This window comes from Siniperca chuatsi, linkage group LG1 (genome assembly GCF_020085105.1).
Source record: "Siniperca chuatsi isolate FFG_IHB_CAS linkage group LG1, ASM2008510v1, whole genome shotgun sequence".
NCBI classification, from domain to species: domain Eukaryota; kingdom Metazoa; phylum Chordata; class Actinopteri; order Centrarchiformes; family Sinipercidae; genus Siniperca; species Siniperca chuatsi.
In genome coordinates, this window is record NC_058042.1 from 1,751,792 (window position 1) to 1,779,753 (window position 27,962).

Below are 27,962 nucleotides of genomic sequence, written 5' to 3' on the forward strand. Positions count from 1 at the left end.
ATCCAATAATATAATATATATTATTCTGAAATGGGCCGTTCTGTATAATGAGTACTTCTACTTTTGGTATATGGTGATGCTAATAGTACTTTTACTTATGCAGTTGTATCAATTACTTCCTAGGCTGCTCACACACACACACACACACACACACACACACGTGGAAATGACAGCTAATTTTTTTTTTTTTAATTTTTTTAAATTTACAACTAAGACAAAGGAAACACCAGGCAAGTTCTGCTGCAGCGGCAGACGCACTCTTAGCAGGTCAGAAATGCGTCACTGTGTTGGTACCGTCGACCTGGGACGCGTGCAATGGAAGGACCGAGTTTAATCTGAATACTGAGAGACACTGACATGTATAGAAGACGAAACATGGTGGGATTTGTTGGGTCTCTGTAAATAATATTAATATTAATAAGAGTTCGGTCTGGACCTGCTCTGTAGGAAGAGATGCGCAATGCGATAACTTCTGTTATGAATTGGTGCTGTATAAATAAAACTGAATTGAACTTATTTGGAATGCAGAACTGCAGGACTGTAAACATGTAAAGAGTATTTTTACGCTGTGGTGTTACTACTTTAAGATCTGAGTACTTGATATTGAAACTCATGAATCCCACTTTTGTACCATCACTGACAGCTCTCTCAACACAAAACTAACTGTATTTTTAAAAATATGTCATTTATGTCTGTCTTTAAATTTATACAAAATAATTTCTGTAAGATCAAAGTAGTTAACGATTCGTTTTAAACTAATTAAAACTGCTGCAACTGTTAGCTCGGCAGCTACCTGACTTATTACATTGGTAAAGAACAGATTGCATTGTGGTCCACAGTTGTTTCATTTCCTGAACAGTTGTTGTTAACAAGTTAAAATGAGACAAAAGAGCTTTATCTCTGAATGTGCCTCTGGTGAAACACGAACTTCCATCAGACTTGTTTTCAGCGAGGAGGTAAATATTGGATCTGTGGGCCCAACATTAGTTCTTTTCTTTCTGCAGCTGTAAACAAAACGTGATGTCACACTATATCATATGTCACATTCAGAACATCGCTGAATGTGTTTCATCACTATTTCCCTGTGTGTGTGTGTGTGTGTGTGTGTGTGTTACCAGGTTGTGATGACTTGATCACATCAGTGTTCGACTTTGCTAAAAGCATGTGTTCGCTGCATCTGTCGGAGGACGAGCTCGCTCTGTTCTCAGCGTTCGTTCTGCTTTCTGCAGGTACGTCTCTTCAGTCCAGGACTCACTCTGTCATCCTAAAGATTGAATTTGAGTTCACAAGCTGAAATAGTTTGTGTGTATGTGTGTGTGTGTGTGTGTGTGTGTGTGTGTGTGTGTGTGTGCTGCAGACCGGTCGTGGCTGCAGGAGAAGCTGCAGGTGGAGAAGCTGCAGCAGAAGACTCAGCTGGCTCTGCAACACGTCCTGCAGAAGAACCAGAGAGAGGACGGGCTGCTAAACAAGGTACACACACACACACACACACACACACACACACACACACACACACACACACACACACACTACAGTAACCAGAACTTAATTCAAACTTTAACTAAAACCAAGTCTTAAGAAGTGAGACAAAATGTCTGAGGCTGGCCCAGTGGAGTGAAAACAGAAATCTCTCCATAATTGATCTGAACAGCATTGAAAGTGAGATTTGAGGTTCAGATTTACTTATTTAACTCGACTAAACGCTGATAAACAAACCTAAATTACAAATCTATTGCCTCATAAAAAAAATAAAATGTTACATAAAAGACATTTAACCAAAAGTCAAAGATCTCTGTGTGCACAGTTGCGCTCAGCTGTCCCTGAAGAGGTCCGAGGCTGTCTTTGTGTGACTTTAATGTCCATTTAATGTTTCGTTGCTCTTTAAAGGATGATTTGATGGCTGTTCTTCATCTCTGCTGACCTCTTCTGGTTGAGTTTTAGGAGGGGAATCTTTTTTTGTGGCAGAGTTTTGTTCAGGAGACAAAGTTTCTTTTTGCGCTGTAATATTATGTATACAAATTATATAAATTATAAATGAACTAGGCATAAACATCAACAGGTTGTGTAAAAATGTAACTACTTGCAGCTGGTCATACAGCGCTGCATGTCCTTCAGTGGACTCGAACATTAGGAAACAGCCTCACACTGACTCCTTGTGGCGAGGTGGTGAACTACAACATAAACAACTCACATTTCCCTCTGAACATTTATGATGAGCATATTTAAACCAAGCAGCCTGGTAACAAATATACACAGTAGCTCAGAATTAACCTTTTATACACGTATGAAATTGGATTTCTACACTCGTGAGGCCCTCGTTGACATAATGCATTACCCCACCCTAATCTTACCATCTAATCTGATCCTAGCCTTCACCCCAGCCCAGGGCCATTCAATTACAAATTCAATCAGGCCACGTTTTAAAACCAGGAAATGTAGATGGGCCAGACATTATTTAAAACCTTGACATGACCATGACAAATTTTAAACAAATGCAAATGAATGTAATAAAAAATAGCAGGCGTTTGGAGATGGCGATAAAATAAACAAATGCTGGCCAGTCCAGGCAGCGTTACACTGCGGCTTTCTGCTTCGGGGCCGGATGTGGCCCGCGGGCCGATTCAGCCGCCCTAAAGGGACCAGACGATCCACTCCACCTATTCATTTGACAGTGAAATGATTTTCTCTTACTGGTCGATGTGCGTTCTAACTCTTGGCCTCTCTTCCTCTCTCCCTGCCCCCGTCTCTCCTCTCCTACTTTCCACCCATTCTTTCTACATCTCATCTCGTCCCCCTTCCTTCCTTCCTCCTCTTCCTCCTTCCCCCTCTCTATTTGCTTTCTTATTGACCTCGCTTCACTCCTCCTCTCCTTTTTGGTCTCCTCATCTCATCTCTTCCTTCTTCCCTCCCTCCCTTCTCCTCTCTTTTTGTCATCTCCTTGTCACCTCTCCTCTTCTCCTCTCTTCTCCTTGTTTCCTCCTCTCCTTGTCTCCTGTTTCCTCTCCTGTCCTGTTTCCTCTCCCCTCTCCTCTCCTGTTTCCTCTCCTGTTTCCTCTCCTGTTTCCTCTCCTGTTTCCTCTCCTGTTTCCTCTCCTGTTTCCTGTCCTGTTTCCTCTCCTGTTTCCTCTCTCTCTCCTGTTTCCTCTCCTGTTTCCTGTCCTGTTTCCTCTCCTTGTCTCCTGTCCTCTCTCCTCTCCTGTTTCCTCTCCCCTCTCCTCCTGTTTCCTCTCCTGTTTCCTCTCCTGTTCCTCTCCTGTTTCCTCTCCCCTCTCCTCTCCTGTTTCCTCTCCCCTCTCCTCTCCTGTTTCCTCTCCTGTTTCCTGTCCTGTTTCCTGTCCTGTTTCCTCTCCTTGTCTCCTGTCCTCTCTCCTCTCCTGTTTCCTCTCCCCTCTCCTCTCCTGTTTCCTCTCCTGTTTCCTGTCCTGTCCTGTTTCCTGTCCTCAGCTCAGATGTAAGGTGTCAGCGTTGCGTTCACTGTGCAGTCGACACACAGAGAAGCTGTCAGCGTTCAGAGCTGTTTACCCCGACATCGTTGGGACACACTTCCCTCCTCTTTATAAGGAGCTGTTTGGTGCTGACCTCGAACTGACTCTGCAGACCGACGACGACTAAACGTTGACCACGAGCTCCACAGGGCCGAGCAGTGAACCGATGGACCAAGTCCGGTTTCCACGGCAATGGAGGACGGGACGATGACTCACACCGCCAAAGACAGAAACTGTGTGGCCGCTACACTTCTCCTGGACATCTGAAGATTTTACCTTCCCAGTTTGTCTTTCTTCACCTCCTCCTCTCATGGCTCTGGATTTGGATGCAGTGAGAAATCAGGTGGTCTCCTTCCACCAATAAGCTAATATGATAGCTTCCTCTGTTTTTTAACTCTCCGCCTCTCCTTACGCTCAAAGGTCAGCTCTGATAAGGCAATTTGTTAAATGCTTGCGTGACCAAGCCCTGACAGTGAACGCCTCATCTGTATGTTTCTATATAAATGTTGCAAAAATCTTAAAGTCAACTTTTGATCCCCCCTTTTTGATTCTGTATCATCTTCATATCTTGTAAATCCTTTTACACACATTTTTAGACACATTTCCCAAAATTCAATCTGACAGATTTGGTATATTCTGAAAGCTTGTGTTCTCTTCTAGAAATGAAAGTAAAGTTTTGTGGGTTTGAATAATGTTTGAGCAAACATTGTGCGTTTGGATAGGTGCCACTCGAGGGTACATCAGTTTAAAAAGGGATTAAGAACATTTCCAACAGTCTGTGAAGATTCTTTAGTCGCCCAGGTTACAAGATATCCAGAAGACTTGATCCACAGCAAGTCCTGCTGCCTTTGACTTAGCACTTGTAGATAGTTTCCAAAAGTTGCCAAATACAAATGGGAATTAATGTTTGTTTCGAGCAAATGCTGTAATGAGAATATTCTGCGAAGGGGGAAACAAGAAATGAGCACCTGTTCGCCATATATATATGACTTTTCTCTGTCCAGACATACTTACTGCGTGGCGTATTGGTCTGCTGCCATTTTTATCTTTAAATGTTCGGGCCTTCTGGTGGATTGGAGGCCTGTAAAGATCAGAAGAAGCACATCCTCGCTTTTGATATACTAAATATACCACCTGACTACTCTTTTTTTCTGAAAGCATTCACACAAAAAGACGGCGACATTTATTGGCCAGGATGTTTCTGTCCACTGCTGGATTCGACCAGTAAAGTATTTTTCTTCTTTTCTGTTTATGGGGAAGGTTTAAATGAGGCCAGCTGGTCTGTCTGAGCAGAAATCCAGTCTGTAGTCTGTTTTCGTCTCTTGATGTCTGTTGATGCATCACTCAGGTTAATGCAGATCGTCCCGAATAATTAAACTAGACACCAAACGTCATATTCACGTCTCTTCTCAGGCAGTTTTCTTGATTATTAATTCGCAGCAATGTAAAGGCTGCAGTCGTGATTTAATCAGATTTGAAAATGGGCCCCATGTATGAGGTTGGTGACTCAAGTTTTATTTGATTTGATCACATTAATTCTCTTTTCTTGTTATTGTGTAGATTTTTCAGGAACACTGACCTGGTAGATGAAATGGTTCCTCTGTGGTTTCAGTCCCTGTGGAAAAGCAGGAAACACAAGACCACTGGAACAAAGATGAACAACTGATCCTAAAACACTTAGGATCAAAATGAATAAAGTAAATATGCACAAGTGGAGCAAATACACTCAAAACACAGCTGACTGATCCAAAAGAGACGGAAACACCTGAAGAAGTTTACAGCTAAAAGTGATATTTACTGTTCGACATTCAGAAACTTCTGAATATGATTGAATTTTGATTTAATGGCTCTGGCTGGAGTCTTCTCCATAGCACCAACCACTGAGGCTCATGGGTACTGTAGTATTTAGAGCCATGTGTGTTCTGAAACACAGTCCTTAAGAGTTTTACATGTAAAGTAGCAGTGAGAATTACTTCCAGGAGCAGCAGCTCTGCTGACGTTATTACTCTTTAAAACTTCACCACAGATATAACACAGCAGAAATTCATGAGTCGTCATTCATGAGTTCTGGCTGGTTTTACTGTGTGTAACAGAAATGGTTTCATCCTCCATGATTTCATTCGTCCTCCTCCTGCCTTCATCCTCCCAGCAGCCTCTTCCTCCTCTGTCTGATGCTTCTGTGCATCGAGCCTGCAGACAGCAGCATCAGACACGGAGCAGCTAATTCATTCTAATTTAGCAGTTAGCCTGTAGCACCATCTGGTGGCCTTGACAGGAAAGTGCAAGTTCTGTTATTTCTCCTGTCAGTTTGACTGCAGTTCGGGGGTGTAGCAGTTAGAGTTGGGTTTTGATGGTATTTCAGCAAATCTGAATCCAGTATCTAATCCACTTATCCAGGATAAATCCTTTCAAACCCCATTGAGTCAGCCTAATTAATGTTGATAATCTGCGGCTACAACCTGAAACTTTGATGAGCAGTAGAAGATCCGAAATGTTAAGGTATGAGTCTGGTGTTAGTCTGTATGTTTCTTATTGCCAACAAATCCCATGTGCAGAGCCAAACCAACAATGTGTTAGTATGCCTCTCTTAATATAGACACTATGCAGAGTCAAGTGAATATATGAAAATATGAATGTGTTGCACTACAGCGAGTCTATCTGCTGCCTACCTGCTAGCATGTGTGTTTATGTGTGTGCGCACACATTTTGTTGTCTGTGGTAATTTTCAACCATTTTTCAAAGTTTGGGCTACAGACTGCTGAGAGGAGAGAAATGTTTTCCATCATGCACAGCCTTTTTAGCAGTGACTCATTACATCTTGTTGTTTATTGTTCCGCCATCAAGAATCAGCAAGTGCATCCGTCTCAACTTCAAACATCAGCATAGTATTTAAACAGTCAACCAATTTGAAATAAAATAATCAATAAAATCATTACTATATGTTTTGCCACCTGCTCCAGCTCACCACAACATCAGTCTCAATGTCCAAAGCCCAAGAAAAATCTGTATTTCTGGCAAATAATGAACATAACTTTAGCCATAACTAAACATCAAGCAATAATGTAAATGTATTTTTATCTTTGTTTATTGTGTATAGTTTGAAAATATGGCATGTCAATGCAGATTCTAATTTATAAGATTTAATTTGGGAGTCTTTTGAATCTTGTGTGTTATTGGCTTACTATTTTGTTTCAACCCGCCATGTGATCACGTATGCTGATGACGCACTTTTGTCCCTCCATGCCACCTTATTGGCTTTGGCCCTCGTTCTGTAAGTAACTTTATTAAGAAATCTGTACAGGCCACAGGAATATACTGCTATAGAAGCTGAGCATCAAACTTTTTATCTGTTGATTGATATGCATCATAATGTATAATTAGGGTTGGGTAACGTTCACCTTTGAACCTATAAGGTACAAGTACCCAGCGGTACCTTCTTTCAGTACTTTACTCTTTCTGTAATAACAAAAATCTAATTTCTGTTGTAAAAAATGAGACCAAACTTCTCTCACTACCGCAGTGCTTGCAAGGAAACTAAAGAAGAAGGAAAGGTCATTACATCATCATACTGACATTCAAATGCTCTGCTTGGTGCCAGACTTTGGTGCCCGTTCTATTGAAGCCTGTGGAAGATGCACGGAGAAGCACACTAAAACTCAACATATCTATGTCGTATGACCTTTGATGAAGAAATTCCTCTACCAAATGAAAGAACACACTTCCATCCAAGATGATTACAGGCAGACTAAACAGGGCTCATGGCGAGTCAAATTAAAATGATCACCATGGCAAATGAAAAAAAAGTGTCCCTTGAAAATATTGAGGTTTCATTTGAATATGTGATATTCCCATAACAGCCATTATTAGCCCTGTCAATCAACGTAAAGCAGCCTCCGGAATGAAATAAAAGGCAGAGAGAAGGACTGAAGAATAGGCTACAGATTTAGTTACCAATATTTATTAATCCTAAACTCAATATTTTCAAGGGACACTTGCAACTTTCTTTTCATTTGCCATGATGATCATTTTAATTTGACGCACCATGAGCCCTGTTAAGTATGCCTATAATTATCTTTGGATACTATTTGGAGACCAACGGCAAATAAATGAATGCGCACATTTGGAAAAATCAGTCAGTAATGTATTCTCTGAAGTGTGTTCTTTCATTCGGTAGAGAAATGTCTTCATCAAAGGTCAAAACGACATTGATATGTTGAGTTTTAGTGTGCTTCTCCATGCATCTTCCACAGGCTTCAATAGAACTGGCACCTAGCTGAGCATTAGGTTTGATGATGTAATGACCTTTCCTTCTTTTTTAGTTTCCTTGCTTGCAAACTGTGAAAAGTTTCAGAGCGACAGAGCGTCCCCATAACCATAGTAACTCACTGTCACTCCTGCCGGCCTGCACACGGTGCGAGAGGAGAGGGAGAGTCACTGCTGCCAGAAGAATCGCTGACTCTTGTCTGTCTGTCTGCGCTGTCAGTGTCCTCTTTTCGTGCCGTTATCAGTTATAAATGTATTTTTCACTGCGTGAGAAAATTGACGTGTGGCGTGAGAGTCAATCGAGTGAGTCTTATGGGCAATGCGTGAGAGTTGACAGTCCTGTGGCTAACGCTAGTAAAAATGCTAAACTAACGTCAACCAAGACAGTGAAAAAAGCCCAGTCATCGCCAACAACAACTTGTCCAACTTGCTACTAGCAACTTCTGCGGCGTCAGCTGCAGGTGTGCTAACGCAGCTGCTGCAGGGACTTGGCTTTCAGGCTATCAAACTGCACACTCTTCAGCTTTTAGATATAAATATTTTGACCAGGTGTTTCCTCAGGTTAGACGTGTTTCCCTGGCCAGCTTTGCATGCCGCATCACAGCGTTGCGTTTTGAAAAGTAACCACACTTGTGACCGCTTTCGGCTCGCCATTGCCCTGACTCACTGTGACTTGAACAAGCTGCAGGGGTGACGTAATCTCGCTCTCTCACCCAGATGCGCTCTCAGGTACCGAAATTTGGCACAGATTGATTTAACGTGAATCGGTACTCTGTAGTACCAATGTAATTCGGTCGGTACCCTTAAAAGTACAGAGTTCGAAACCCAACCCTATGTATAATATCTGGTTTGATATGCACTGCTCTCCTTTAGATTTAGTTTAGTTACAGAGAGCGTTTCTGTGTTTTAAATATGCGTGTGGTGCTAGGTTACCTTTCGTTAGCAGGGTCTTGATTTTACCAACTATGCCACATTGTATGTTTCCTCACAGGGTAATACATTAAAAGTACAATTCTGTTTTTTGACAACCTGACAGCAACAGCATTTTCAGAATTTGGGCTGTCATACAATACCAACCTTTACTGGTTATGTGTCGAACTCGTCTGATTGCTTGTATTGCGATGCCCGGTGACAACGAGTCCAACCGTGTTCCTGTGTTTCTGGTGTCCAAAATGTTCAGTCTAAATAGATAATGTCATAACTGAAAGTAATGATTGGCAAATCTACAGACATACAGCGAAACGCATAAAAGGCCTGTAGTCAGAGACATATTTTGGGGGAAGTTGGACATTGCCAAAAGCTACCTATTGGATGTTTTTGGCAATGTTGCTTGAACCACCAAGATGTGTTAAACTCTACTTTCCTAACTAATCGTATACTGTCATGTCAATTGATGCATTATATTCAAATGGGACAAAGGAACACTTTAGCAAAATGCTAACTGTAGCAAGCTTGTTGATTCATCTCACCTCTGAGCCAAACAAAAGCGTGCGTATAGTTTAGGTAAAGCAACGTTTACGGAACAAAATTTCAGGGTAATTTTGGGGGATATTCAAACCAGGACATTTTCTACCTGGCTAATGTCTGAGTTGTATAAAAACTGATTTTTCCTTTAAATTGTCAAATGTTATTATGATAATGAATCATCATAGTAAGATGTTATTGCCCAGCCTGCACCTGTATCAGTGTGCCAGGCTCGTGCCTGTCAATTTCTTTGTTTAAACTGGTCAACCGTGTTTTGATACAATGCAGAGCTGCTGTATCGAAAATATATTAAAAATAAAACAGAGAAAGAAATGCATTTGTTTTTTTTTTCTGGCTTCTTTCAAATTTCATGTACTTCTGCTTTGAGTACAAAAACTTTATAAATGTTAGTTTGCAAAAATTAAGGCACCTAAAGGTCTGGTAGATTTTAAGAGGTTAAAAACACAATATACAACTTCTCCCCAAGGTTTAGGTTTTATATGCTGTGAGCACTACAAATTAAATTCCATTGACCTCCATAGTAACGGGGAAATCTCAGAGACGGACATCTCAACATCTGAGCAGATAAAGCATCTGTTTGGCTACATACTGCTAGGCATAAGTGAGAAAAATGTTTTTGTTTGTTTGTGATTTGGGTGAACTGACCCTTTAAACTCTCATCGTGTATTTTCTATCACAGTTCTCTCAATTCTGCATCTTCTATCGATTTTAATTCAAACTGAGCATTTTCTAAATCTAGAAATGTAATTTAAAAAGGAAAGCAAAAGAGGGAGGAAGAAAGGACAGGTAACACGAAGAGAAGGGAACGAGGAAGGAGAGGAAATAGGAAAGAAGATGAGGAGAGAGGCCGGGAAGAAGGAAAAGGAATTACAAGATAAATGACACAGACTTGTTTTTGCTTCCTGGGGTGTTTGAGTCTCCTGCATGTCTGCCATCTGGTTTCCTCTCCAGTAGATGGCAGTAGAGTACAGGTGTACCTGTTATAACCTGCAGGAGCAGAGGAGACCGTTTTTCAGCAGAAAACAGGCAGATTAAACCAATTTTCCCCCTGACTGTGACTGCAGAGCTCATCACCGCACTGAGGCTCGGATCACACACACTGTGTTTGAATGAGATTATTTTACGGTTGATAGAATTTGTATCCATGTTTAGGCTCAATACCAAGTACAAGTAAAAGTATATTTTTTGTGTTTCACATGAAGAAAAAGCTGACAGTCAGGAATTTCACTTCCTCTGACGGATGATGGACTCGCTTTATTTCTCTTCCAAACAACATTGTTTTTCTTCTGCTTTTAACGTGTCATTTTTAGACTTCATCACCTATTGTCTTGTTTTGAATTTCTCACCTGCTCTTTTCAAACTCTGAACTTCTTAGTGTGATCCCAGCTTGCAAAACAGAGGTAGCCTTTGCTATTTCCTGTCTGACGCCTTCACTTGAGTGTTTTTTACTCCTCTGTCAGACCTTCTGCTCTCTGCAAACCTCCTGACAAAACATATCCCCACTATCCACTCATTTTCCATTCGTTCCATCCTGAACGAATGGGTGGACGTGTCTCCAGGGCCATAGTTACCATTGAGGGACACTGTGTCCTCTTGGAATTGGGGATTCTACAGTTTTAGGCTAAAAATGAATAATTAACTAAAAGGACTCAGTGTTTCTCCACCACCTCGAATCATGTCTGGAAAAGAAAATGGTCATGCTTTCTTTTACAGGTCCATAATTTCTCCCTAGGAGGTTTCCTTTAAGGAACTAAAGTATGTAACGTGGTACTGATTGTAGAGAAAAATAGAAACCAAGTACTGGGACAGTTTATTGTTGTTTTGGAGTTGACAGTTTATTGTCACCTCTTGTCCGCCTCTTCAGCCACGTCTCCACTCTCCCAGGCCCCTTCAGCGTTATTCTGTCCCTGTCCACCAGATGCCCTCAGACCTTTCTCCTGTCATTCCAGATCCTGCTGCTCCCATCTGCCCTGCAATCACCTCACTCCCCTCACCTGAGCTGCCCCGCCCATCTCCCCACCTGCACCTCATTCCCTCGTCAGTCACTCTCTATACCGGTCCACTTCCTGTGTTTCTCTGTCAGTTCATCCTAGTTGCCAAGTCGCGGTTTGTCTTTGCTTTCAAGCCACCTGAACCAGTCCCAGTATTCGTACCTGCCTGCCTGTAAGCCTTTCAATTTCAGTAAACCGCTGATATTCTCCTGCTGCCTCAACTGTCTGCATTTAATCTGTACACACATTAATGTAAAAACTGCTTTTACTGGGAGTTTTCTGCTGGACCATCTCCAGTATTTTCTTTACTTTGGACAGAGCCAGGCGAGCTGTTTCCCCCAGCTTCAGCTTCATATTTACTGTAGGCTACAGACGTGAGATTGATATCGATCTCCTCATCTAGCTTACAGCAAGAAAGCAAATAAGTGTATTCTCCAAAATGGGGAACTGTTCCTTTTTAAAATAAAACTTATAACTAACATAAAAAATAAAATTCGACAAGGAGTTGTGAAAATGAACCCAATTGTTGCTCTTAATTTTATTTGTTTTAGAGTTTTGTGATGTTTGCTTTAGAGTTAAAAATAAAAGTATTAATGTGCTGGCAGATCGAAAGCTCATTTTCTCCTCCCTTTCTTCAAATGAATTTGCCCGCTGCAGTGTTTTTGCAGTCTATACATATTTACCACAAACACTCTGTACAGACACTAGCTGTAACTAGCTAGCATGCAATGCATCAACCATGTTGTGTGGAGTGTGTGTATATGTTTGTATGACAGCTCAGACTCTCCGAGCTAACCAGGAACTCTGTCTCTTGCTATTATTTTCATCTAGTTTGTCTGCGTTTGTTCTTGTCACCTGCAAGAAGACCGAAGTCATACAATCATGGGGTAAGTGTGAGCTTTTCACCAAAGCTGAAACATTTTCAACTTAAAGAGATGCGCCGCCCAAGGTGAATTTTTGCATGGACTTTATATGCAAAGACACCTCTAAAGTTTACCACACATTCAGTCTTCAACACCCTACTGGGTTTTCTTTCAAACCAATGTTTCGTTTTTGAAACCACACTAACTTAAGATCTTAAGCAAGGTAGCTCTATTTATATAGCACATTTCAAACAGGCAATCCAAAGTGCTTTACAGGCGAAGAAAGAAAAGCAATCGGATGACATTCAAGCAATAAAAAGCAGAATAAAATCAATTAAGAGAATAAAATGAGATTATAAACACTAGATGAAATGAAATACATGCAGTCTTTCAAATCTAGACAACGTATTTGTAAATATATATTTTAAATACTATGCTTAATGTCAGGTGTCCCATTCCACATATCCCCATTATGTCTTCTCTGATTGTACGTTTTGTATTTTAAATGTTTGCGAATAAACTGAAAATGTACTGAAAGAAAATGGAATAGATCAGAAAGTAACGGTGCAGTAATAAGTTGTAAGTTGCTTTGTCATCATAACTGATTTTCAAAAGTGGATTGAATCCCTGCTGCTCAGAAATGTTCCAATGTCTGTGTCGATTTTTCACTGATTATTTGGAGCTGACCGGTGTTGACTGTTTGTCCGCTCACACAGCTGATTTGGCTCTGAGGCATTTGTTCAAAGCTGAATGACTTTTCTGACATGTGTGGACTGACATACTGATGTAGTGTTTTCTTCTGACACTATCAATTCAATTTCACCGTGTGGATGAAACTGTCGGAGGAGCACGCACAAACAAATCAATATGAATTTTGTTCCACCTAAATCATACATACCGGTGACAAGAACAAAGGCGAGGAAGAGGAGAGGTGTGCTTGTGTCTGCACGGAGGTAAAATGAGGGTGGCAGCCTTATTAAGTTATCCATCTGTAATGACAATTCCTTTGGCAAATTAGCCCCTCACTAATGAACAAGCATCGGAAGCTGTAAAGGGGCTTTAATGATACAGGAAGTTTTAAACAGGTTATAGCAACACCAGCTCACACACACACCGCGATGCTCATTTTGTCCTCAACACAACCTGTTGACGTCACTCCTGGATGTGACTAAAGAGCATCAGGCTCAAAAAGACAACCCAAAAAATATCAGTTTACAGACGAGCTCACACTGTCATTTCACCACATGAGCACGCCCTCGTCATGAAACTGTGAAAACACCTGTAGAAATAAAATGTGCCATGTACAACAAAGGCTACTAGTCACTCACAATAGCTATTAGCCGCTAATGGGACAATAAGTTCAGTTTATTGCAAAGCTGTTTTGGTATGATGTCCTCCTGTCTCCTAACTGTGTGAGAACCAGGTCTCTGTGTGTCAGTTTGTCCTCTGACAGAGGAGCTCCCATAAAACTGGATGGTGACACACAGCTGATAAGCTGCAATAGCTTCTGAGAAGGGTCCAACTGCAGTCCTCCCTCCTGAGGCCCCTAGGTCTGTGAGCCAACAGGGTTTGAGCATGAGTAGTAGGATTCTGTTGAGGCTACGTAAACTTGCACTTATTTCACCTTGGCAGTCCCCCAAAATCTGTTTCTGAACAAATTTGAGGCGAGAAATAAGCAATCCAGTTGCTGGATCTTCACTCACATTAGATCTACAAGGTCTAATTTAAAAGTTTATTCCGACTTTCGTAAGGCAACGGCACTTCTGCACTTCGGCTGCTGCCACTGCTTTCTTGGCCGTGCTTCAGGCTTGTGGGAGACGCCGTAGCGACGCAGCAAAGCCCCAAACGGCAACACATGTAAGTAACGTTAGTCTAATACTACTTCATGTCATCAAATATTACAGTAACACTGATAATGTGTTCATATTTGTAATAAACACTTTGTTAAATTAATTTACGGATCCGACTGCTAGCCTTTTAGCTTACTACTATAACTAAACGATTTATTTACGTTTCATTCCACAAATGAGGCCCATCTCACATGGGATTACAAGACATGTATGGTAATGTTAACATGAGAGAATGCCTTAGTATTAGCCTGATATAGCTGTGTATGCCAATGCGCCTAATGAAACAATGAGGGTGATTTATTTTGGTCACCTTGTTTTTTTTTTAACATATTTAAGTTGTATAAGCTCATAAAAATGTCATTATCTTACCAGCTATCAAACCATACCAAAAAACAAAACAAACACCTATGGGTCTTTGAGAAACAATCCACATCATTTTAGCACATTGTGTAATCCCCTGTATAGATCCACTGTATTTTAAAATGATCGTTCTTTCTGTAGACATGATGATTTGCAAGTTCCACCAAGGCTGCAGGACAGGCGGCCATTTCCATTGCCCTGGCTGTGATGTCACAATAAGGAAGGATGATATGTGCAAGCATTTGCAACCCTGCAGTGGAGCAGCACCTCTGCCTCTGGTAACATCCAGCTACGTCGCCACACCTCTGCCAACATCCAGTTTATCCGCTGCCAAACAAATCGGAACATGCCCCCATTGTCATTTGTCTTTATCAAACAAAAATCTAGCAACCCATATAAAAAGAAAACATAACACAGCAACAAGTCATCTGAAATGTTTGTTGATGCCAGAAATTAAATTTCAGCAGTCCAGAGGACAAAGCGTGGATTTTCCAACCCCATCCATGTGCAGAGGAAAACTCATTCTGTCATGTGTGAACTAGAAGTGTCTACAGTATCATCAGTTTTGTCAGAGGAGTGACTTGCCCTTCAACCTCTGAACACATACGCACATTGGACTACTGTGATCTTACAATCTCATTTCATTTCTCAGGGGGAATGTTGTTGAGGAAATGCCTGCCTGCTTTTTTTGCTTCACGCCTAAAAACTTGCAGTGTGCCTAAAGAGGCAAAAAGAGTGAGAGTCTCCGAATTTCTTCTTGGCTGTCAATATGAGCCCACAAAAGTGTTTGTCGGCTTGGCAGAATCACGGTCACCTTTAATGTGAACAACACGTGGCATTGTCCTGTCCTGCATGTCATGTCCTCATAGGAACATTGCCAAATGGCACCTGTTCCAAACAAACAGACAGCTGTTTGTGACCTCAGCAGTTCATACACAGGAAATGCCCAAAACGGATGTCATCTATCCGCCCTTGAATGATGTGACTCACCGCACATATAGAGCGAAGACGGTCCCTGGGAGGCTACCAGACACAATCCTCTCCAAAAAGGACTGTCCCACACAGCTGCTGCCAGAGGAGACAACATGCCAACTTTGTCCTGATCAGACAGCTCTAGCGAAGCCGGTGCTCATTAGCAAGACTGCTCGCATCATTACCATGAATGGTGTCATTGAGAGTAAGTGTTATGCAAACTACTTTATTTTTACATTAATCTCATTTGGTATTGCGACTCAAGCTGTATCATTTGCTTTATATTTTTTTTTGTTTTGTTGCTCCACAGTATTATTATGTTGGGTAAAAAATGACATGTAGGTGGCGTTTTGCTGTATTAGCATACTTCCCTCCATTTCAGAGGGCCGAAACACCTCTTGTCGCCATTTCATCGTGCCATATGTGGCCGCATTAAGTCTGAGTTGATAGAATTAAACGTGGGTAATATGTAGTATTTCACCTTTGACACATACTGCGCAATCAAGGCTATGGTCTCCTGAAATCTGTGACCCCCCCCCACAAAACTGGCTGAAGTTGCACAGACGTTGTGATGTCAAACATCTGAGGTTAACAATTATATTCTATAGCCTCACCAGCTTGTTCTCTCTGTTCATCTTACCTTTTTAGATGTGTCAACCTTCTTCACAAAATGCCCAACCTGTAAAATGACGAGCCTGTCCCACCAAACATACGGCCGAATAGGTCGTCTGTGCCAGCAGCTTATTACGACTCAACGTTTACTGTTAGGCGGCGACCTCTAGTGGCCGTAGTAACTATAACAGGAGCAAAGGAGGAAGTCAGGTGAGGCAGTATTAAGAGCGACAAAGTGTGTTTGTGTAGGGAGGTGGATGGAGGTAGTGGATGGAGGTAATGGATGGGTCAAACACAGGACTTTCACCTGGGAGACTGGGGTTCGTGTCCTGTGTGAAACCAAAAGTCAACGTTCACTTATTTTAAGTTACGTGACTTACTAACGTAACGTACTTATTTTAACCACAAACCACGATCTTTTCCTAAACCTAACCAAACTCCGACCGTTTCACAAAGTTAACCACGTGTTTATTGATACCATGACGACGAACGTCCGGTAACAGTCATGTCGTTTTGGGAGTCATTGGCAAACAACCTTTTCTGACGGTTAGGTACGAGGACTTGTTGAAAATGCCGTACAGGCATCAGGAGTGGAAACATGGCATACACAACTTTAACGACCACGTATTAACTGACCTAGAGCTCTGCCTGTTTCAAGCATTCCTTGCAGGTAAAAGTATTGTATGTGAAGACAGAAGGTAGGGATGCACCAATATCACTTTTTCTTGGCAGATACTGATTCTACCAATGCAGAGAACTACACATTAAGTATGTGCTGTTATGAATACTGATTTAATCCATTACTTTTACCAAGCAGTATGGACTTCGACCATTTGTGGTAACGGGGCGTAAATGATTGATATACAGGGTTGTATATGGGGAAAAAAATGCAGAAGATATTCAGATCTTGGTATTGAATGCTCTCCTGATACAATACCCTATTTTATCAATGGCTCTATATCCTACATCTGTATCAGTGCGGTAAGGTTAAAAAGTTAACAGTGATCGTGTTTGGTTCCTGCTATATACTCATTGTAGGTCTTGATGAATTCCCCACCACAGAATCATGTTTTCGTGTCCAGAATTTTGGACTCATTTGGACTGGTGCTGTTAGTACAATTTACTTTTACAGTACAAACTCTAACTCCAAAGGCAGACACTTCACACTTCTTGTGTGTCCAGTAAGTGATCTTAAAGGGCCACCAGAAAACTACAAGACGGAGCAAAATATTTAAGAGTTTTGGGACTCAATCAACATGGAGATGATTGGCCGTGGCTTTGCAGACAGTAAGTAAAATTTATTTTACACTGTAAGTTTTATATTGGGCTTACCTTGAAACAGTGCACAGGGCTCAACACTAACTTTTAAAAGCGGTTGCCGAAACTGAAAATATGGCTGCCATTTTTAGTCACCTTGAGTAATTAAGATACTATGCAGTTATGCGTCAGCTTAATAATGAAAATGTAACACAAAATGTTTAAAAGCTTCATTACAGGAACCAAACAAAATTCTTTGTAGTTTGGTTGTTACTTTACAGAATTTTAATCTTAAGTGTTATCAGTTAACGTGTCCACCCTCAATTCCTGGTATACAAAATACCTGTAGTGCAGCTGTTATGTTTTTCACAGATCCCTCAAAAATATATACCATATTACTTAGGCTGCATTATAACCCCGCACAGGTTCCATCATCCTCCTTCAAGCTTCTTTTACTGTTGTGTAAAATAATTTCAATTTCACAGGTCGGGGTTGTGTGCAAATTGTGCAAAACGTGCAACATCAACTCCAAAGGATCCTGTCAGGACCTCTTCATGCGAATCAGAGCGGAGATGAAAAATAGAGCCACATATGACAAGTTGTTCCAAAAAGTCAGGGAAGCTTCTGGTAAGGAAAATCTGAAAGTAATGATTTATCGCAAAGATTCTGATGCTGAAGTTATCATTTGTATTTTATGCTGTTCCAGGTGGATGGTCTGTCGTTCTATGTCCGCATGGTGAGTATATAGTGTTAAATTTAACCTACGAGCAGAGAGCCTGAGGGACTTAGCAGACTTACTACTGTCGTGGAAGCATCTCCCCAATGCAACTGTGTATGACTTTGCTCGTGGCTTGGCCGCCCATGCAAACCTTCAGGAACCGTCTCTCACGCCGTTCTAACTAAATGAAGGGAGGCGTGCAGACCTGAACAAATTTCAGATATCTATGCGAGCAAGCCAAACACAAATGCACAAGTTCCAACTACAAATGGCAGGGTGTGCTTTTCCTCACAAGACACTGGATTGTTTTACTTATGTTGCCACTTTACACCCCTGCTGATCTGTGTGCTCACCAATAGATGGAGACCTTTGCGGACCACACTGTGAGGTGTTAACCTCATGTGAAAAGATCTTGCCGTGCAGAGCGTCCTGTAGGGGTGCATCCAGCTCAACAAGCACTTGTATGTTTCACTTTGAAAAATCACAATTGTAGTGACAATGGTTGCTAGAGGAAAAAAGGCCCATATATGTATCTACTGTCTCATGGTGTCTGTTTCCCCAGCTGGACTACGCGTTGGACGTAGAAAAACCAGAACAGGAGCTGATTGTTTGCACCGGTGTGTCTGACCCGTGGGGACTTCTGGACATTAGAGTGGAACAAATACATGGAATAGAGAGTAAGTTACTCATTTCAATTACTTTGATGTGTTGTCACCTGTAGTAACTCATTACATCTGGCAGTTTTCAGGTGGGAAATGATTACTTGGACCTGGTTGGACAGAGAGCACGAGCAAAGGTACATGAAGTGAATGTGATTAACATTTGACCAGTTTGCAGGTGCTATACAACACTTATGATGGGGTACAATACAATTTACTTGAGGACATTATTGGGTAGTTGATCTTTCTTTTTTTTCAGGGAAAGAAAATTCATGTTGTAGATTTATGTGGTTCCCATGTGGCTACCACCCGAGCTGCTGCGACCCCTGGGAAACTTTACCAGTAAGTTTTCTGTTCTGCTTAAGTAAGAATTAAGGTCTGATTTGTTCCCGTTCTTGTCACCAGTTTGAGTCCTCGAACACATTCTAGGAGGATGCTGGATCCAGAGCTTCAGTTGTAATCCCTGTGTGGACACCAGGACATTTCTGATGGTGTGTAAGTACACTAAACAATGCAGACTACAAACCTCTAAATGTGGGATATGTTGACATGGATGACATGGCCATTTCGTATTTAAATTAATGAATGTCGGTTTTCTGGTTGCATGGTTATTCTTGTGACCTGTTTATTTGCAATAGTGATGATGATTTGTGGCTGGATATGTAATGTTTGCACAATGTTCAGATAATGCTGTGTGTGTTAGGTGTTGAAGCCAGCCCAGAAAGCGACCCTCTTTCTGGATTCAAAATATAAAAAAGGGATTTCACCAGCAGTATAGTCGTCTGTTGAGGTCACTAGATGGAGCGAGAATGTCGCCGTGTCAGCTGATGTTTGACTCTGGCAGTCATGTACCTTTGACTTGCAAGCACAGCTAAGGATAGCTAGTTTAGGTGCGTGATGGGTCACGTTTTGATCCTTTCTGTTTTTCGTAAATGAATATGGTCAAGTTCCTTTAACCTTCTGGAAATCATTTCCCATATTCAGTACATTAATATGGTTGCGTTCGTTTGACCGTTTCTAATTGTACACAAAGTGCATTTGGATGCTTTTTTATATTTGTCTGACTTTGTAAATTCACTTGGCGGAGGCCTAGCGGAGAAGATGAGTCCAGGCCAAATGGGAATGACTGTGGTATTTTCATGTTAATAGTGAGACATGTATTGAAATTCATTAAATGTTTATCAGGCAATTGGCTGAGAGAATGGTCTAAAATCGTTTCTCTATTTGCAGTCTGCCTTGTACGCTGTCCTTGACACTCCCTTTGACTACAGTATTGTGAGTAGTTGTACTTATTAAGAGTAATTTTGATATTGGCCTTTGTTTCATTCATATGGTCAAACTTTTCTCTCTAGTGCTGATGACGAACTTGGAGCTGGAGGGGTAAGATTTAATTAAATGATATTACTATATAGAGTATTAAGTTTACAGCTTTAATGACTTCTCATCCTTTTAAGTCATGGCAAGGTTTTTGCCCCCTGGACCAACCAAGCAAAAGCCCTCTTGGGAGGTCACGTAGCGCCTGGGTTTCGTGTGAAGAAATGGAAACTGTCGGATGCACTCCTTTTTTAAATTTTTTTTTTATTGTGATTGTGGAAAGTGATGCAAAGTTTAAGCAGAAAATGGCAATCACACCAAATGACATGTAAAAAGCTAAACATGTTCATGTGATTGTCATGAAAATGGAACACACTCATTTTATGGGCAATATACATCAACTGTAAGTCTGCTGTACTGACGTTTGTGCACATACTACAGTACCTGTAGCTTCTCTATTTGGACTAGTTGTTTACCTACCCTCACTCAGCATACATATAGAGGCCAGTTATTGAGACAAGAAATTATTAAATATACCTTAAACATTTGTAGTCTATCTACTCTTTATGTCATTTAAATAGTTGTCGTTGCGGAACAATGTCTTACTTGGCTGCCAACATGGCCTCTTCATGGCGCTTTTCACTACCCTGCATTTTATTCCCTCAGTGTGAGCTGTCAGTGTGGTGGACGGCCATGGTAAGGACAAAGGACCGTTCATGGCCGAGAGTATCTGCAATGACCTAGAGGTATGCACACACTGTCACCGAGTAGAATTCTGAATGAATGGGTCTTATGTGGATGTTCCTTTGATAGCCATTTCCCGTTCTTTCAAGGTCTGTTCTGTTATCGTGGAGCTCAATATTTTATCAATCTGTTAATGTGTAATATATTCAACCACTTGTTAGCCTGTGGAGTCATAGGGTGCCACTTGCTTGCATTATGTATAATTTCTATGATCAGTGGCATGGCACAGCCTGTGACTAAAAATACACTATTGTAGTGACCCTCAGCTAATGTTAAGCATTGTAATAAGCTGTAGTATACCTATGCAACTGTCATTTGATTTTATGAAGTTCATTTAGGAATTTTACGTGGTTGATTATTTATATTGCTTCTTGGGTTAAGGCAATTCTAAGATGACTATTCATGTTTTGAAGTGAAGAGAATGAGGAAAGATGGTCCAAATGTGTTCAACAACATTGGTGTTACTCTTCACCACTACTGTATTACTCTCTAGCATCTTCTATGAAATTGTGCCAATGGTAACACCAATCAGGTTAAAGTCGACCTTGCTTTTTTCCATAGGCTAATGGTTGCATCAAAATGTTGTAATCAAGAAAAAAAAAACATGTTGGTGACAAACGTTTAGAGCTTTCTATGGATCACTGTAAGAGACTACCGCCTGGGGGGCCCGCAGACCCCAGAGGGGTACTTTGTCATATCTCACAGCTACAACTACAAATGTTTAAGGTTTCTGTTTTAATTAGTGCTTTTTAAAAAGACCAATGTATCGGGGTCAAAAGCACCCAATTCTGCCTTTTCAGTTTTTATAGAAGGAGCTATTTATTGAGCTCATGGGGGGGGGAGATGATGCTCTTGCTAAGGTAAGATGATGTTCAAAGTCAGAAATACAATACATAATTTCATCATGAAATGACTATGTTCTATTATACAAGAAAAGACTCTAAAATAGCGTCTCATGCATATGATTGACATGGTGTGAGTGTGGGGAAAAGCACAAATGTGACTGTTTTTGAGGCTGCAGAGGGAGAGGCCGAGAAGGACGGGTATGCCAGGAGAAGGATTTGAGGAGGTTTTGTTTCTCAGAGCTCAAATATGTGTTTTTTTTCCCCCGATGACATTAATTACATAACGAATTTTCTCAAAACATTATTAGTTAACATTTTGCTATGATTGTTTCTTACAGTAGTTTATTCTTGGGGTCTCCAGGGAGCTGAGTGGGTGAGAAACAACCTCCACCAGCTGAAAGGGAAAGTAGATGAGCCTCCCTATGTCGTGTTGGGTTTAAGACATCAAACAGGAAGTCGAAGAAAATCAGCTTGACGCACATGATGAAGAACGACAGGAATTGATGGAGAATTTGTAGTTTGAGCGTGAACATCAAGATGACTGATCTGTTCCCGTGTGCTCAAGCTTTAGTAAACATGTACCTGGAAATCATTGGGGGTCCAAGCACCGGTGCTGGAACTCTGTTGTATTTGTAAGGATTCTTCTTCTTCTTTTTCTCAGCTAAAAGTTTGCACAGCTCAGAAACCGTACGTCCCAGAGCAACCACATTTGGTAGGTGGGTTCCCATGGCCCCCCACTACTCAGCCAAGACCAATCACGCGTGTCAACCACATGGTGGGGCTATAACAAGAGGTCACACTAAAGGCCATAACTTGGGATAAAAGTGCTGTGTAAAGGCATTTTGACCACACGGACCGACTTTGCTTCGCTATTGAAGTTAACTGTGTAACTGTTGGTGGTTCAGGTTTCCCCCCCATCCCAGGCCAACTGGGGGTGGCATAGTCACTGATAATTTAGACCTACTCCCTACTGGTCACACATTATCCACTCATCTAAGACCCCAGTATTCGTAGGGATTGTCACACCTAATTCTCTTTATATTTCAGTATGTATACTTTAGTTCCATTAATCTTTGCTCAAAGCGCAAACAAAACACGTAAAATAAAGCTAACCAAGGTCACTGCACACAGATGTTTCGCTGATACTTGGTAAACCCGAGAACAGAACGTTACAACAGTCGAGTCTAAACGATAAAAATGCGTGCACTAGGGTTTCAGCGTCAGACACTGTTAATATGCCGGATTTTGGAAATTTTTTACAAAGATGAATGTAATGGGAGAATAACACAGTTTGGAACCATTAGCCTACCTACTGGGTTGTGAATGTTTTGTGTTTCAAGGTGTGCTTGGACTCCTCCAGTCACCGCCTGCAGCTACATCAGAATTTGTAATTTTTTAATCTGATAGATTTTACATAACTGGAGTGAAAATGATCAATGTAATGGAAGTTCAGAGCTCAAACTTATCCCCTGTGGTTTGGAATGATTGAAAAGTCACTCATACATATTAATAGAATAATGACATGAATATATGGGTATTTGTGTTTGCGCATCAATGATTATTTTAATAACACTGATGTATTTTAATATTTGTAATATATTACAGTTTATATATAGTCTTCATATATTTTATAATTACACTTCTAATATATAGTTTTTATATAACTATTATTTACATTCATTTTGCCATTTTTAAATGCTGGTGTGACCGTGCGAGATGAGTCTGTGTGTAAGTGATGTGCAGATTGCAGTTATATTTGCGGATTGGGTGGGTCAGAAAAATTAACAATCTGATTGATAGCGTCTGTATATAAGTAAACATAATTTGACATAATTTATAAGGCAATATAGCCTCCAGGGACCGGTAGAGGTGGAGTGAAATGTCCATGCGGGTCTCTAAATCGGAGAAAATACTTTGTTTGGGTGGGTGGATGATTTAATGCGTACATATGGCTTCGGATGATGTCAGAGCTGATACTTTCTCCTCTGTCTCAGGAACAGTTAAGCTCCTGTTGCGTTCGGGTTAAGATGTAAAATATGTGCAATAGATGGCGTATTGCTCTGTCAGTCAGCCGCCCCCTAACAGTATTGGCAAACTCCCTTTGCTTTTTGGAGCCTTGTTCCCACAACAGTTTACATTCAGCAGCTGTCTGTTGTTTTTTCTGTCCTCCTCCTGGCTGAAGGCAATCTCCATTAAATCCTGAGAGAGACCGGTATTAGAACAACCAGGAAAACAACGCAGCCAAAACAAGGCTCTGTTCACCGCCAAGCTAACGACCAAACACTTCCTCCTCAATGAGGCTCTGATTTACACAAACAGCTTACATGTGCCTCCTCTTCTTTTACCGCTTTACCTTCATCTGGCCCTGCAGCTCTAATTACCAGGACACACAGGAGGACGTCTCTGACGACAGACTGAGGGAACGTGGAGAGGAGGGAAGTCACTGGGGAGGTGTGTTTGTTAATGAGATGGATCAGACTTGGCAGGCAGCAAAGCCTGGCAGCAAACTGTGGACAGAGAGAGATGGACGCCCAAATCTGTGAGCTCCGCTCGCACTTAACCAAACAAATCTGGAGCAACAGCAAAGACCTGGACTGTAAATAGCCTCGGTCCATTTTAAAGCCTGGGGATTATCTGCATTTCCATACCGTCAGTTTGATAAAACCTCAATGTTTTATGTGAAGTGTGACTGATTTCACAGAACAGAGTGAGCAGACTGTAGCTTGAGGTACAGAAAGGTTTCTGAGGCAGAAAACTGGAGATCTGTGATCTGTGGGCATTTCTAACATCTGGCCACACCCCCGTCAGTGATGTCACAACAGGTGTTTTGGCTTTGGTATCTGATAGGAAACACCTGTTGGAATATCGCTGGCTGAAAGTTCAGCATGCTTGATGGTTTGAAAGCACAAACAGCATTTGTCTCCCCTGTAAATTACTGGTGACTTATCCATCGGACCTGAACGGACAGAGTCAAATAACCAGTTTCCCTGCTATGTTTTGGTCAGCTAAGCTAAATGCCTGACGTTGTTTTTTCTGGTGTTAGCCAGAGTGGTCCCTGAAATTAGTTTTGTTTTTTTAAGAATTGTGAGACATTAAAGATATGTAGTGGGACATTTTACAGTACATATACTTGGCCTTGTTGTTACTAATTGTCAGATATATACACCAGTACTTTTTTGATATCCTGATTGTCCATACTGTAATTTTACTATGTTGGTGTGTTCTGTACACACAGCATTATTTCCTCTGTTGCTCTTCCTGAGCTTTCCTCCATTTTTATCCGCGATGAAGGTTTTTGTGGGGGAGTTTTTTTCTTATCTGAATCGAGGGAGTTGTATGCTGTACAGATTGTGAAGCCCCTTGAGTTATATTTGTGATACTGGGCTATATAAATCTAATTGCCTTGACAAAACTGATGATGATGATCTGCAATAAGCTAACATGGGTCGATAAATGAGCTGTTTCTGATTTTAAAAAGAAAACCACAAGTCAACATTTGCACTCTGAAAAATTGTGAATATTAATAGTAACAAAACTAATGCATTCATGACAGGGGAACCACCATCATTTGCGACTTGTAAATACTGTAAACATCAACAACATTTTGTAATTATGACTGGGATTTTTCTGATATACCCAACTTTACGCTTAAAATGAAAGAAGTGCCTGAAAAGGGAAACATATGGACGCTCACGTCGGCCAGAGTCTCTTGTTCAAGGTAAATAAACCCAAATTGAATGGATATTGTTCTACACAACATTATCAATGCACAGTATCTTTAACCCTCACATGACCAACATCTTTCCCATCTCTTCATCCATCCCATATAATGTAAAATACAGCCATGCTAGCAGCTCTGCGAAGATGTATTTAGGCACAATGGTACTCAAACTGCTGGCAAACTGCTAACGCTAGCATGCTCACTGTGACAATGCTAACATGCTGATGTTTATCAGGTATAATGTTTACCATGTTCACCATCATGCTAACATGCAATCAGCACAAAACACAAAGTCCAGCTGAGGCTGATGGGAATGTCATGTTCTGCAGCTGGTGGCGCTAGATGAAAGTCAGTAGGATTCATCCTCTGAGGACTATAAATGTCTGCAAGGTTGTCAGGCGATGGAGCTCCCTGGTGGGCTTGGGCTTTAAGGCACGGACGGCAATGTACCTGGTTGCATGTCCCGCTCATCCCTCTCTGCCTTCATTTCCTGTCGTCTCCTGTCTCATAAAGCCATAAAAAAGCTTAAAAAATGCACAACAAATCTAGCAACACATCCAATATTTAAGATATTTCAGCCTCGACTAAAGCAGTGGACCAACACACCGACCGACGTGCCGGCCCTAGAGTCGTGCCGCTGGGAAAGCTATAATCAACCCTCGATGAGCAGAGAGATTCTACTGCAGTTTGTTGCTGAAAAGCTTTTCTTCCAAACCAACCAGACTGCAGCATTAAAAAGAAGAGCAGAGTGAGACTGTTAGCAGGACAGACACTCAGGCGTCTGTCGTTCACCTCAAACGGATCACATCTAGCAGCTTTCACCCCTCCACACTCCATCCTCTGTTCTCCATTTTCTCATCTCCACCGCCTCCACAAGGACACACACAGCGTCCACTTCTGTCCATCATATCTGCTCAGCGAGGCCACATCTCCTGTCTGTCCGTCTGCCTCCTGTCTGTCCGTCTGCCTCCTGTCTGTCTGCCTCCTGTCTGTCTGTCTGCCTCCTGTCTGTCCGTCTGCCTCCTGTCTGTCTGCCTCCTGCCCGTCTGCCTCCTGTCTGTCTGTCTGCCTCCTGTCTGTCTCTCTGTCTCCTGTCCGTCTGCCTCCTGTCTGTCTCTCTGTCTCCTGTCTGTCTGCCTCCTGTCTGTCTGCCTCCTGTCTGTCCGTCTGCCTCCTGTCTGTCTGTCTGCCTCCTGTCTGTCCGTCTGCCTCCTGTCTGTCTGCCTCCTGCCCGTCTGCCTCCTGTCTGTCTGTCTGCCTCCTGTCTGTCTCTCTGTCTCCTGTCCGTCTGCCTCCTGTCTGTCTGTCTGCCTCCTGTCTGTCTGCCTCCTGTCTGTCTGCCTCCTGTCTGTCCGTCTGTCTCCTGTCTGTCTGCCTCCTGTCTGTCTGTCTCCTGTCCGTCTGTCTGCCTCCTGTCTGTCTGTCTGTCTGCCTCCTGTCTGTCTGTCTGTCTGCCTGTCTGTCTGTCTGTCTGTCCTGTCTGTCTGTCTGTCTGCCTCCTGTCTGTCTGCCTCCTGTCTGTCTGTCTGTCTGTCTCCTGTCCGTCTGTCTGCCTCCTGTCTGTCTGTCTGTCTGCCTCCTGTCTGTCTGTCTGTCTCCTGTCTGTCTGCCTCCTGTCTGTCTGCCTCCTGTCTGTCTCTGTCTCCTCCTGTCCGTCTGCCTCCTGTCTGTCTGTCTGTCTGCCTCCTGTCCGTCTGTCTCCTGTCTGTCTGCCTCCTGTCTGTCTGCCTCCTGTCTGTCTCCCTCCTGTCCGTCTGTCTCCTGTCCGTCTGCCTCCTGTCTGTCTCCCTCCTGTCCGTCTGTCTCCTGTCCGTCTGCCTCCTGTCCGTCTGTCTCCTGTCTGTCTGCCTCCTGTCTGTCTGCCTCCTGTCTGTCTGTCTCCTGTCTGTCCGTCTGTCTCCTGTCTGTCTGCCTCCTGTCCGTCTGCCTCCTGTCCGTCTGCCTCCTGTCCGTCTGTCTCCTGCCCGTCTGCCTCCTGTCTGTCTGTCTGCCTCCTGTCTGTCTCTCTGTCTCCTGTCCGTCTGCCTCCTGTCTGTCTGTCTGCCTCCTGTCTGTCTGCCTCCTGTCTGTCTGCCTCCTGTCTGTCCGTCTGTCTCCTGTCTGTCTGCCTCCTGTCTGTCTGTCTCCTGTCCGTCTGTCTGCCTCCTGTCTGTCTGTCTGTCTGCCTCCTGTCTGTCTGTCTGTCTGCCTCCTGTCTGTCTGCCTCCTGTCTGTCTGTCTGTCTGTCTCCTGTCCGTCTGTCTGCCTCCTGTCTGTCTGTCTGTCTCCTGTCTGTCTGCCTCCTGTCTGTCTGCCTCCTGTCTGTCTCTCTGTCTCCTGTCTGTCCGTCTCCTGTCTGTCCGTCTCCTGTCTGTCTGCATCCTGTCTGTCTCCTGTCTGCCTCCTGTCCGTCTGCCTCCTGTCTGTCTGTCTGTCTGCCTCCTGTCCGTCTGTCTCCTGTCTGTCTGCCTCCTGTCTGTCTGCCTCCTGTCTGTCTCTCTGTCTCCTGTCTGTCCGTCTCCTGTCTGTCTGCCTCCTGTCTGTCTCCTGTCTGCCTCCTGTCCGTCTGCCTCCTGTCTGTCTGTCTGTCTGCCTCCTGTCCGTCTGTCTCCTGTCTGTCTGTCTCCTGTCTGTCTGCCTCCTGTCCGTCTGTCTCCTGTCTGTCTGCCTCCTGTCCGTCTGTCTCCTGTCCGTCTGTCTCCTGTCTGTCTGCCTCCTGTCTGTCTGTCTCCTGTCTGTCCGTCTGTCTCCTGTCCGTCTGTCTCCTGTCCGTCTGTCTCCTGTCTGTCTGCCTCCTGTCTGTCTGTCTCCTGTCTGTCCGTCTGTCTCCTGTCTGTCTGCCTC

The 27,962-nt window shown here is 42.5% G+C and overlaps 1 protein-coding gene and 2 long non-coding RNA genes across 4 annotated transcripts in view; all 3 read left to right on the top strand.

Annotated features, from left to right (window-relative positions):
* Positions 1–9,549, top strand: part of LOC122877103 (nuclear receptor ROR-alpha A-like) — a 104,173-nt gene extending 94,624 nt beyond the window's left edge. For both annotated transcript variants that reach the window (XM_044198209.1, XM_044198210.1), the window contains 3 exons: positions 1,119–1,229; positions 1,358–1,470; positions 3,445–9,549. In XM_044198209.1, the coding sequence (XP_044054144.1) occupies positions 1,119–1,229; positions 1,358–1,470; positions 3,445–3,612 (392 nt within the window). In that variant the 3' untranslated portion in view covers positions 3,613–9,549. The remainder of the gene's footprint in view (positions 1–1,118; positions 1,230–1,357; positions 1,471–3,444) is intronic.
* Positions 9,550–17,099: 7,550 nt separating this feature from the next.
* Positions 17,100–18,651, top strand: LOC122877126. The gene is made up of 6 exons (XR_006378193.1): positions 17,100–17,168; positions 17,624–17,765; positions 17,845–17,874; positions 18,216–18,317; positions 18,419–18,533; positions 18,598–18,651. It is a non-coding gene; the product is annotated as an uncharacterized LOC122877126 (long non-coding RNA).
* A 1,216-nt stretch (positions 18,652–19,867) lies between these two features.
* LOC122877132 lies at positions 19,868–23,050 on the top strand. Its single transcript, XR_006378194.1, has 3 exons — positions 19,868–19,895; positions 20,496–20,575; positions 21,780–23,050. It is a non-coding gene; the product is annotated as an uncharacterized LOC122877132 (long non-coding RNA).
* The last annotated feature ends 4,912 nt before the right edge of the window (positions 23,051–27,962 follow it).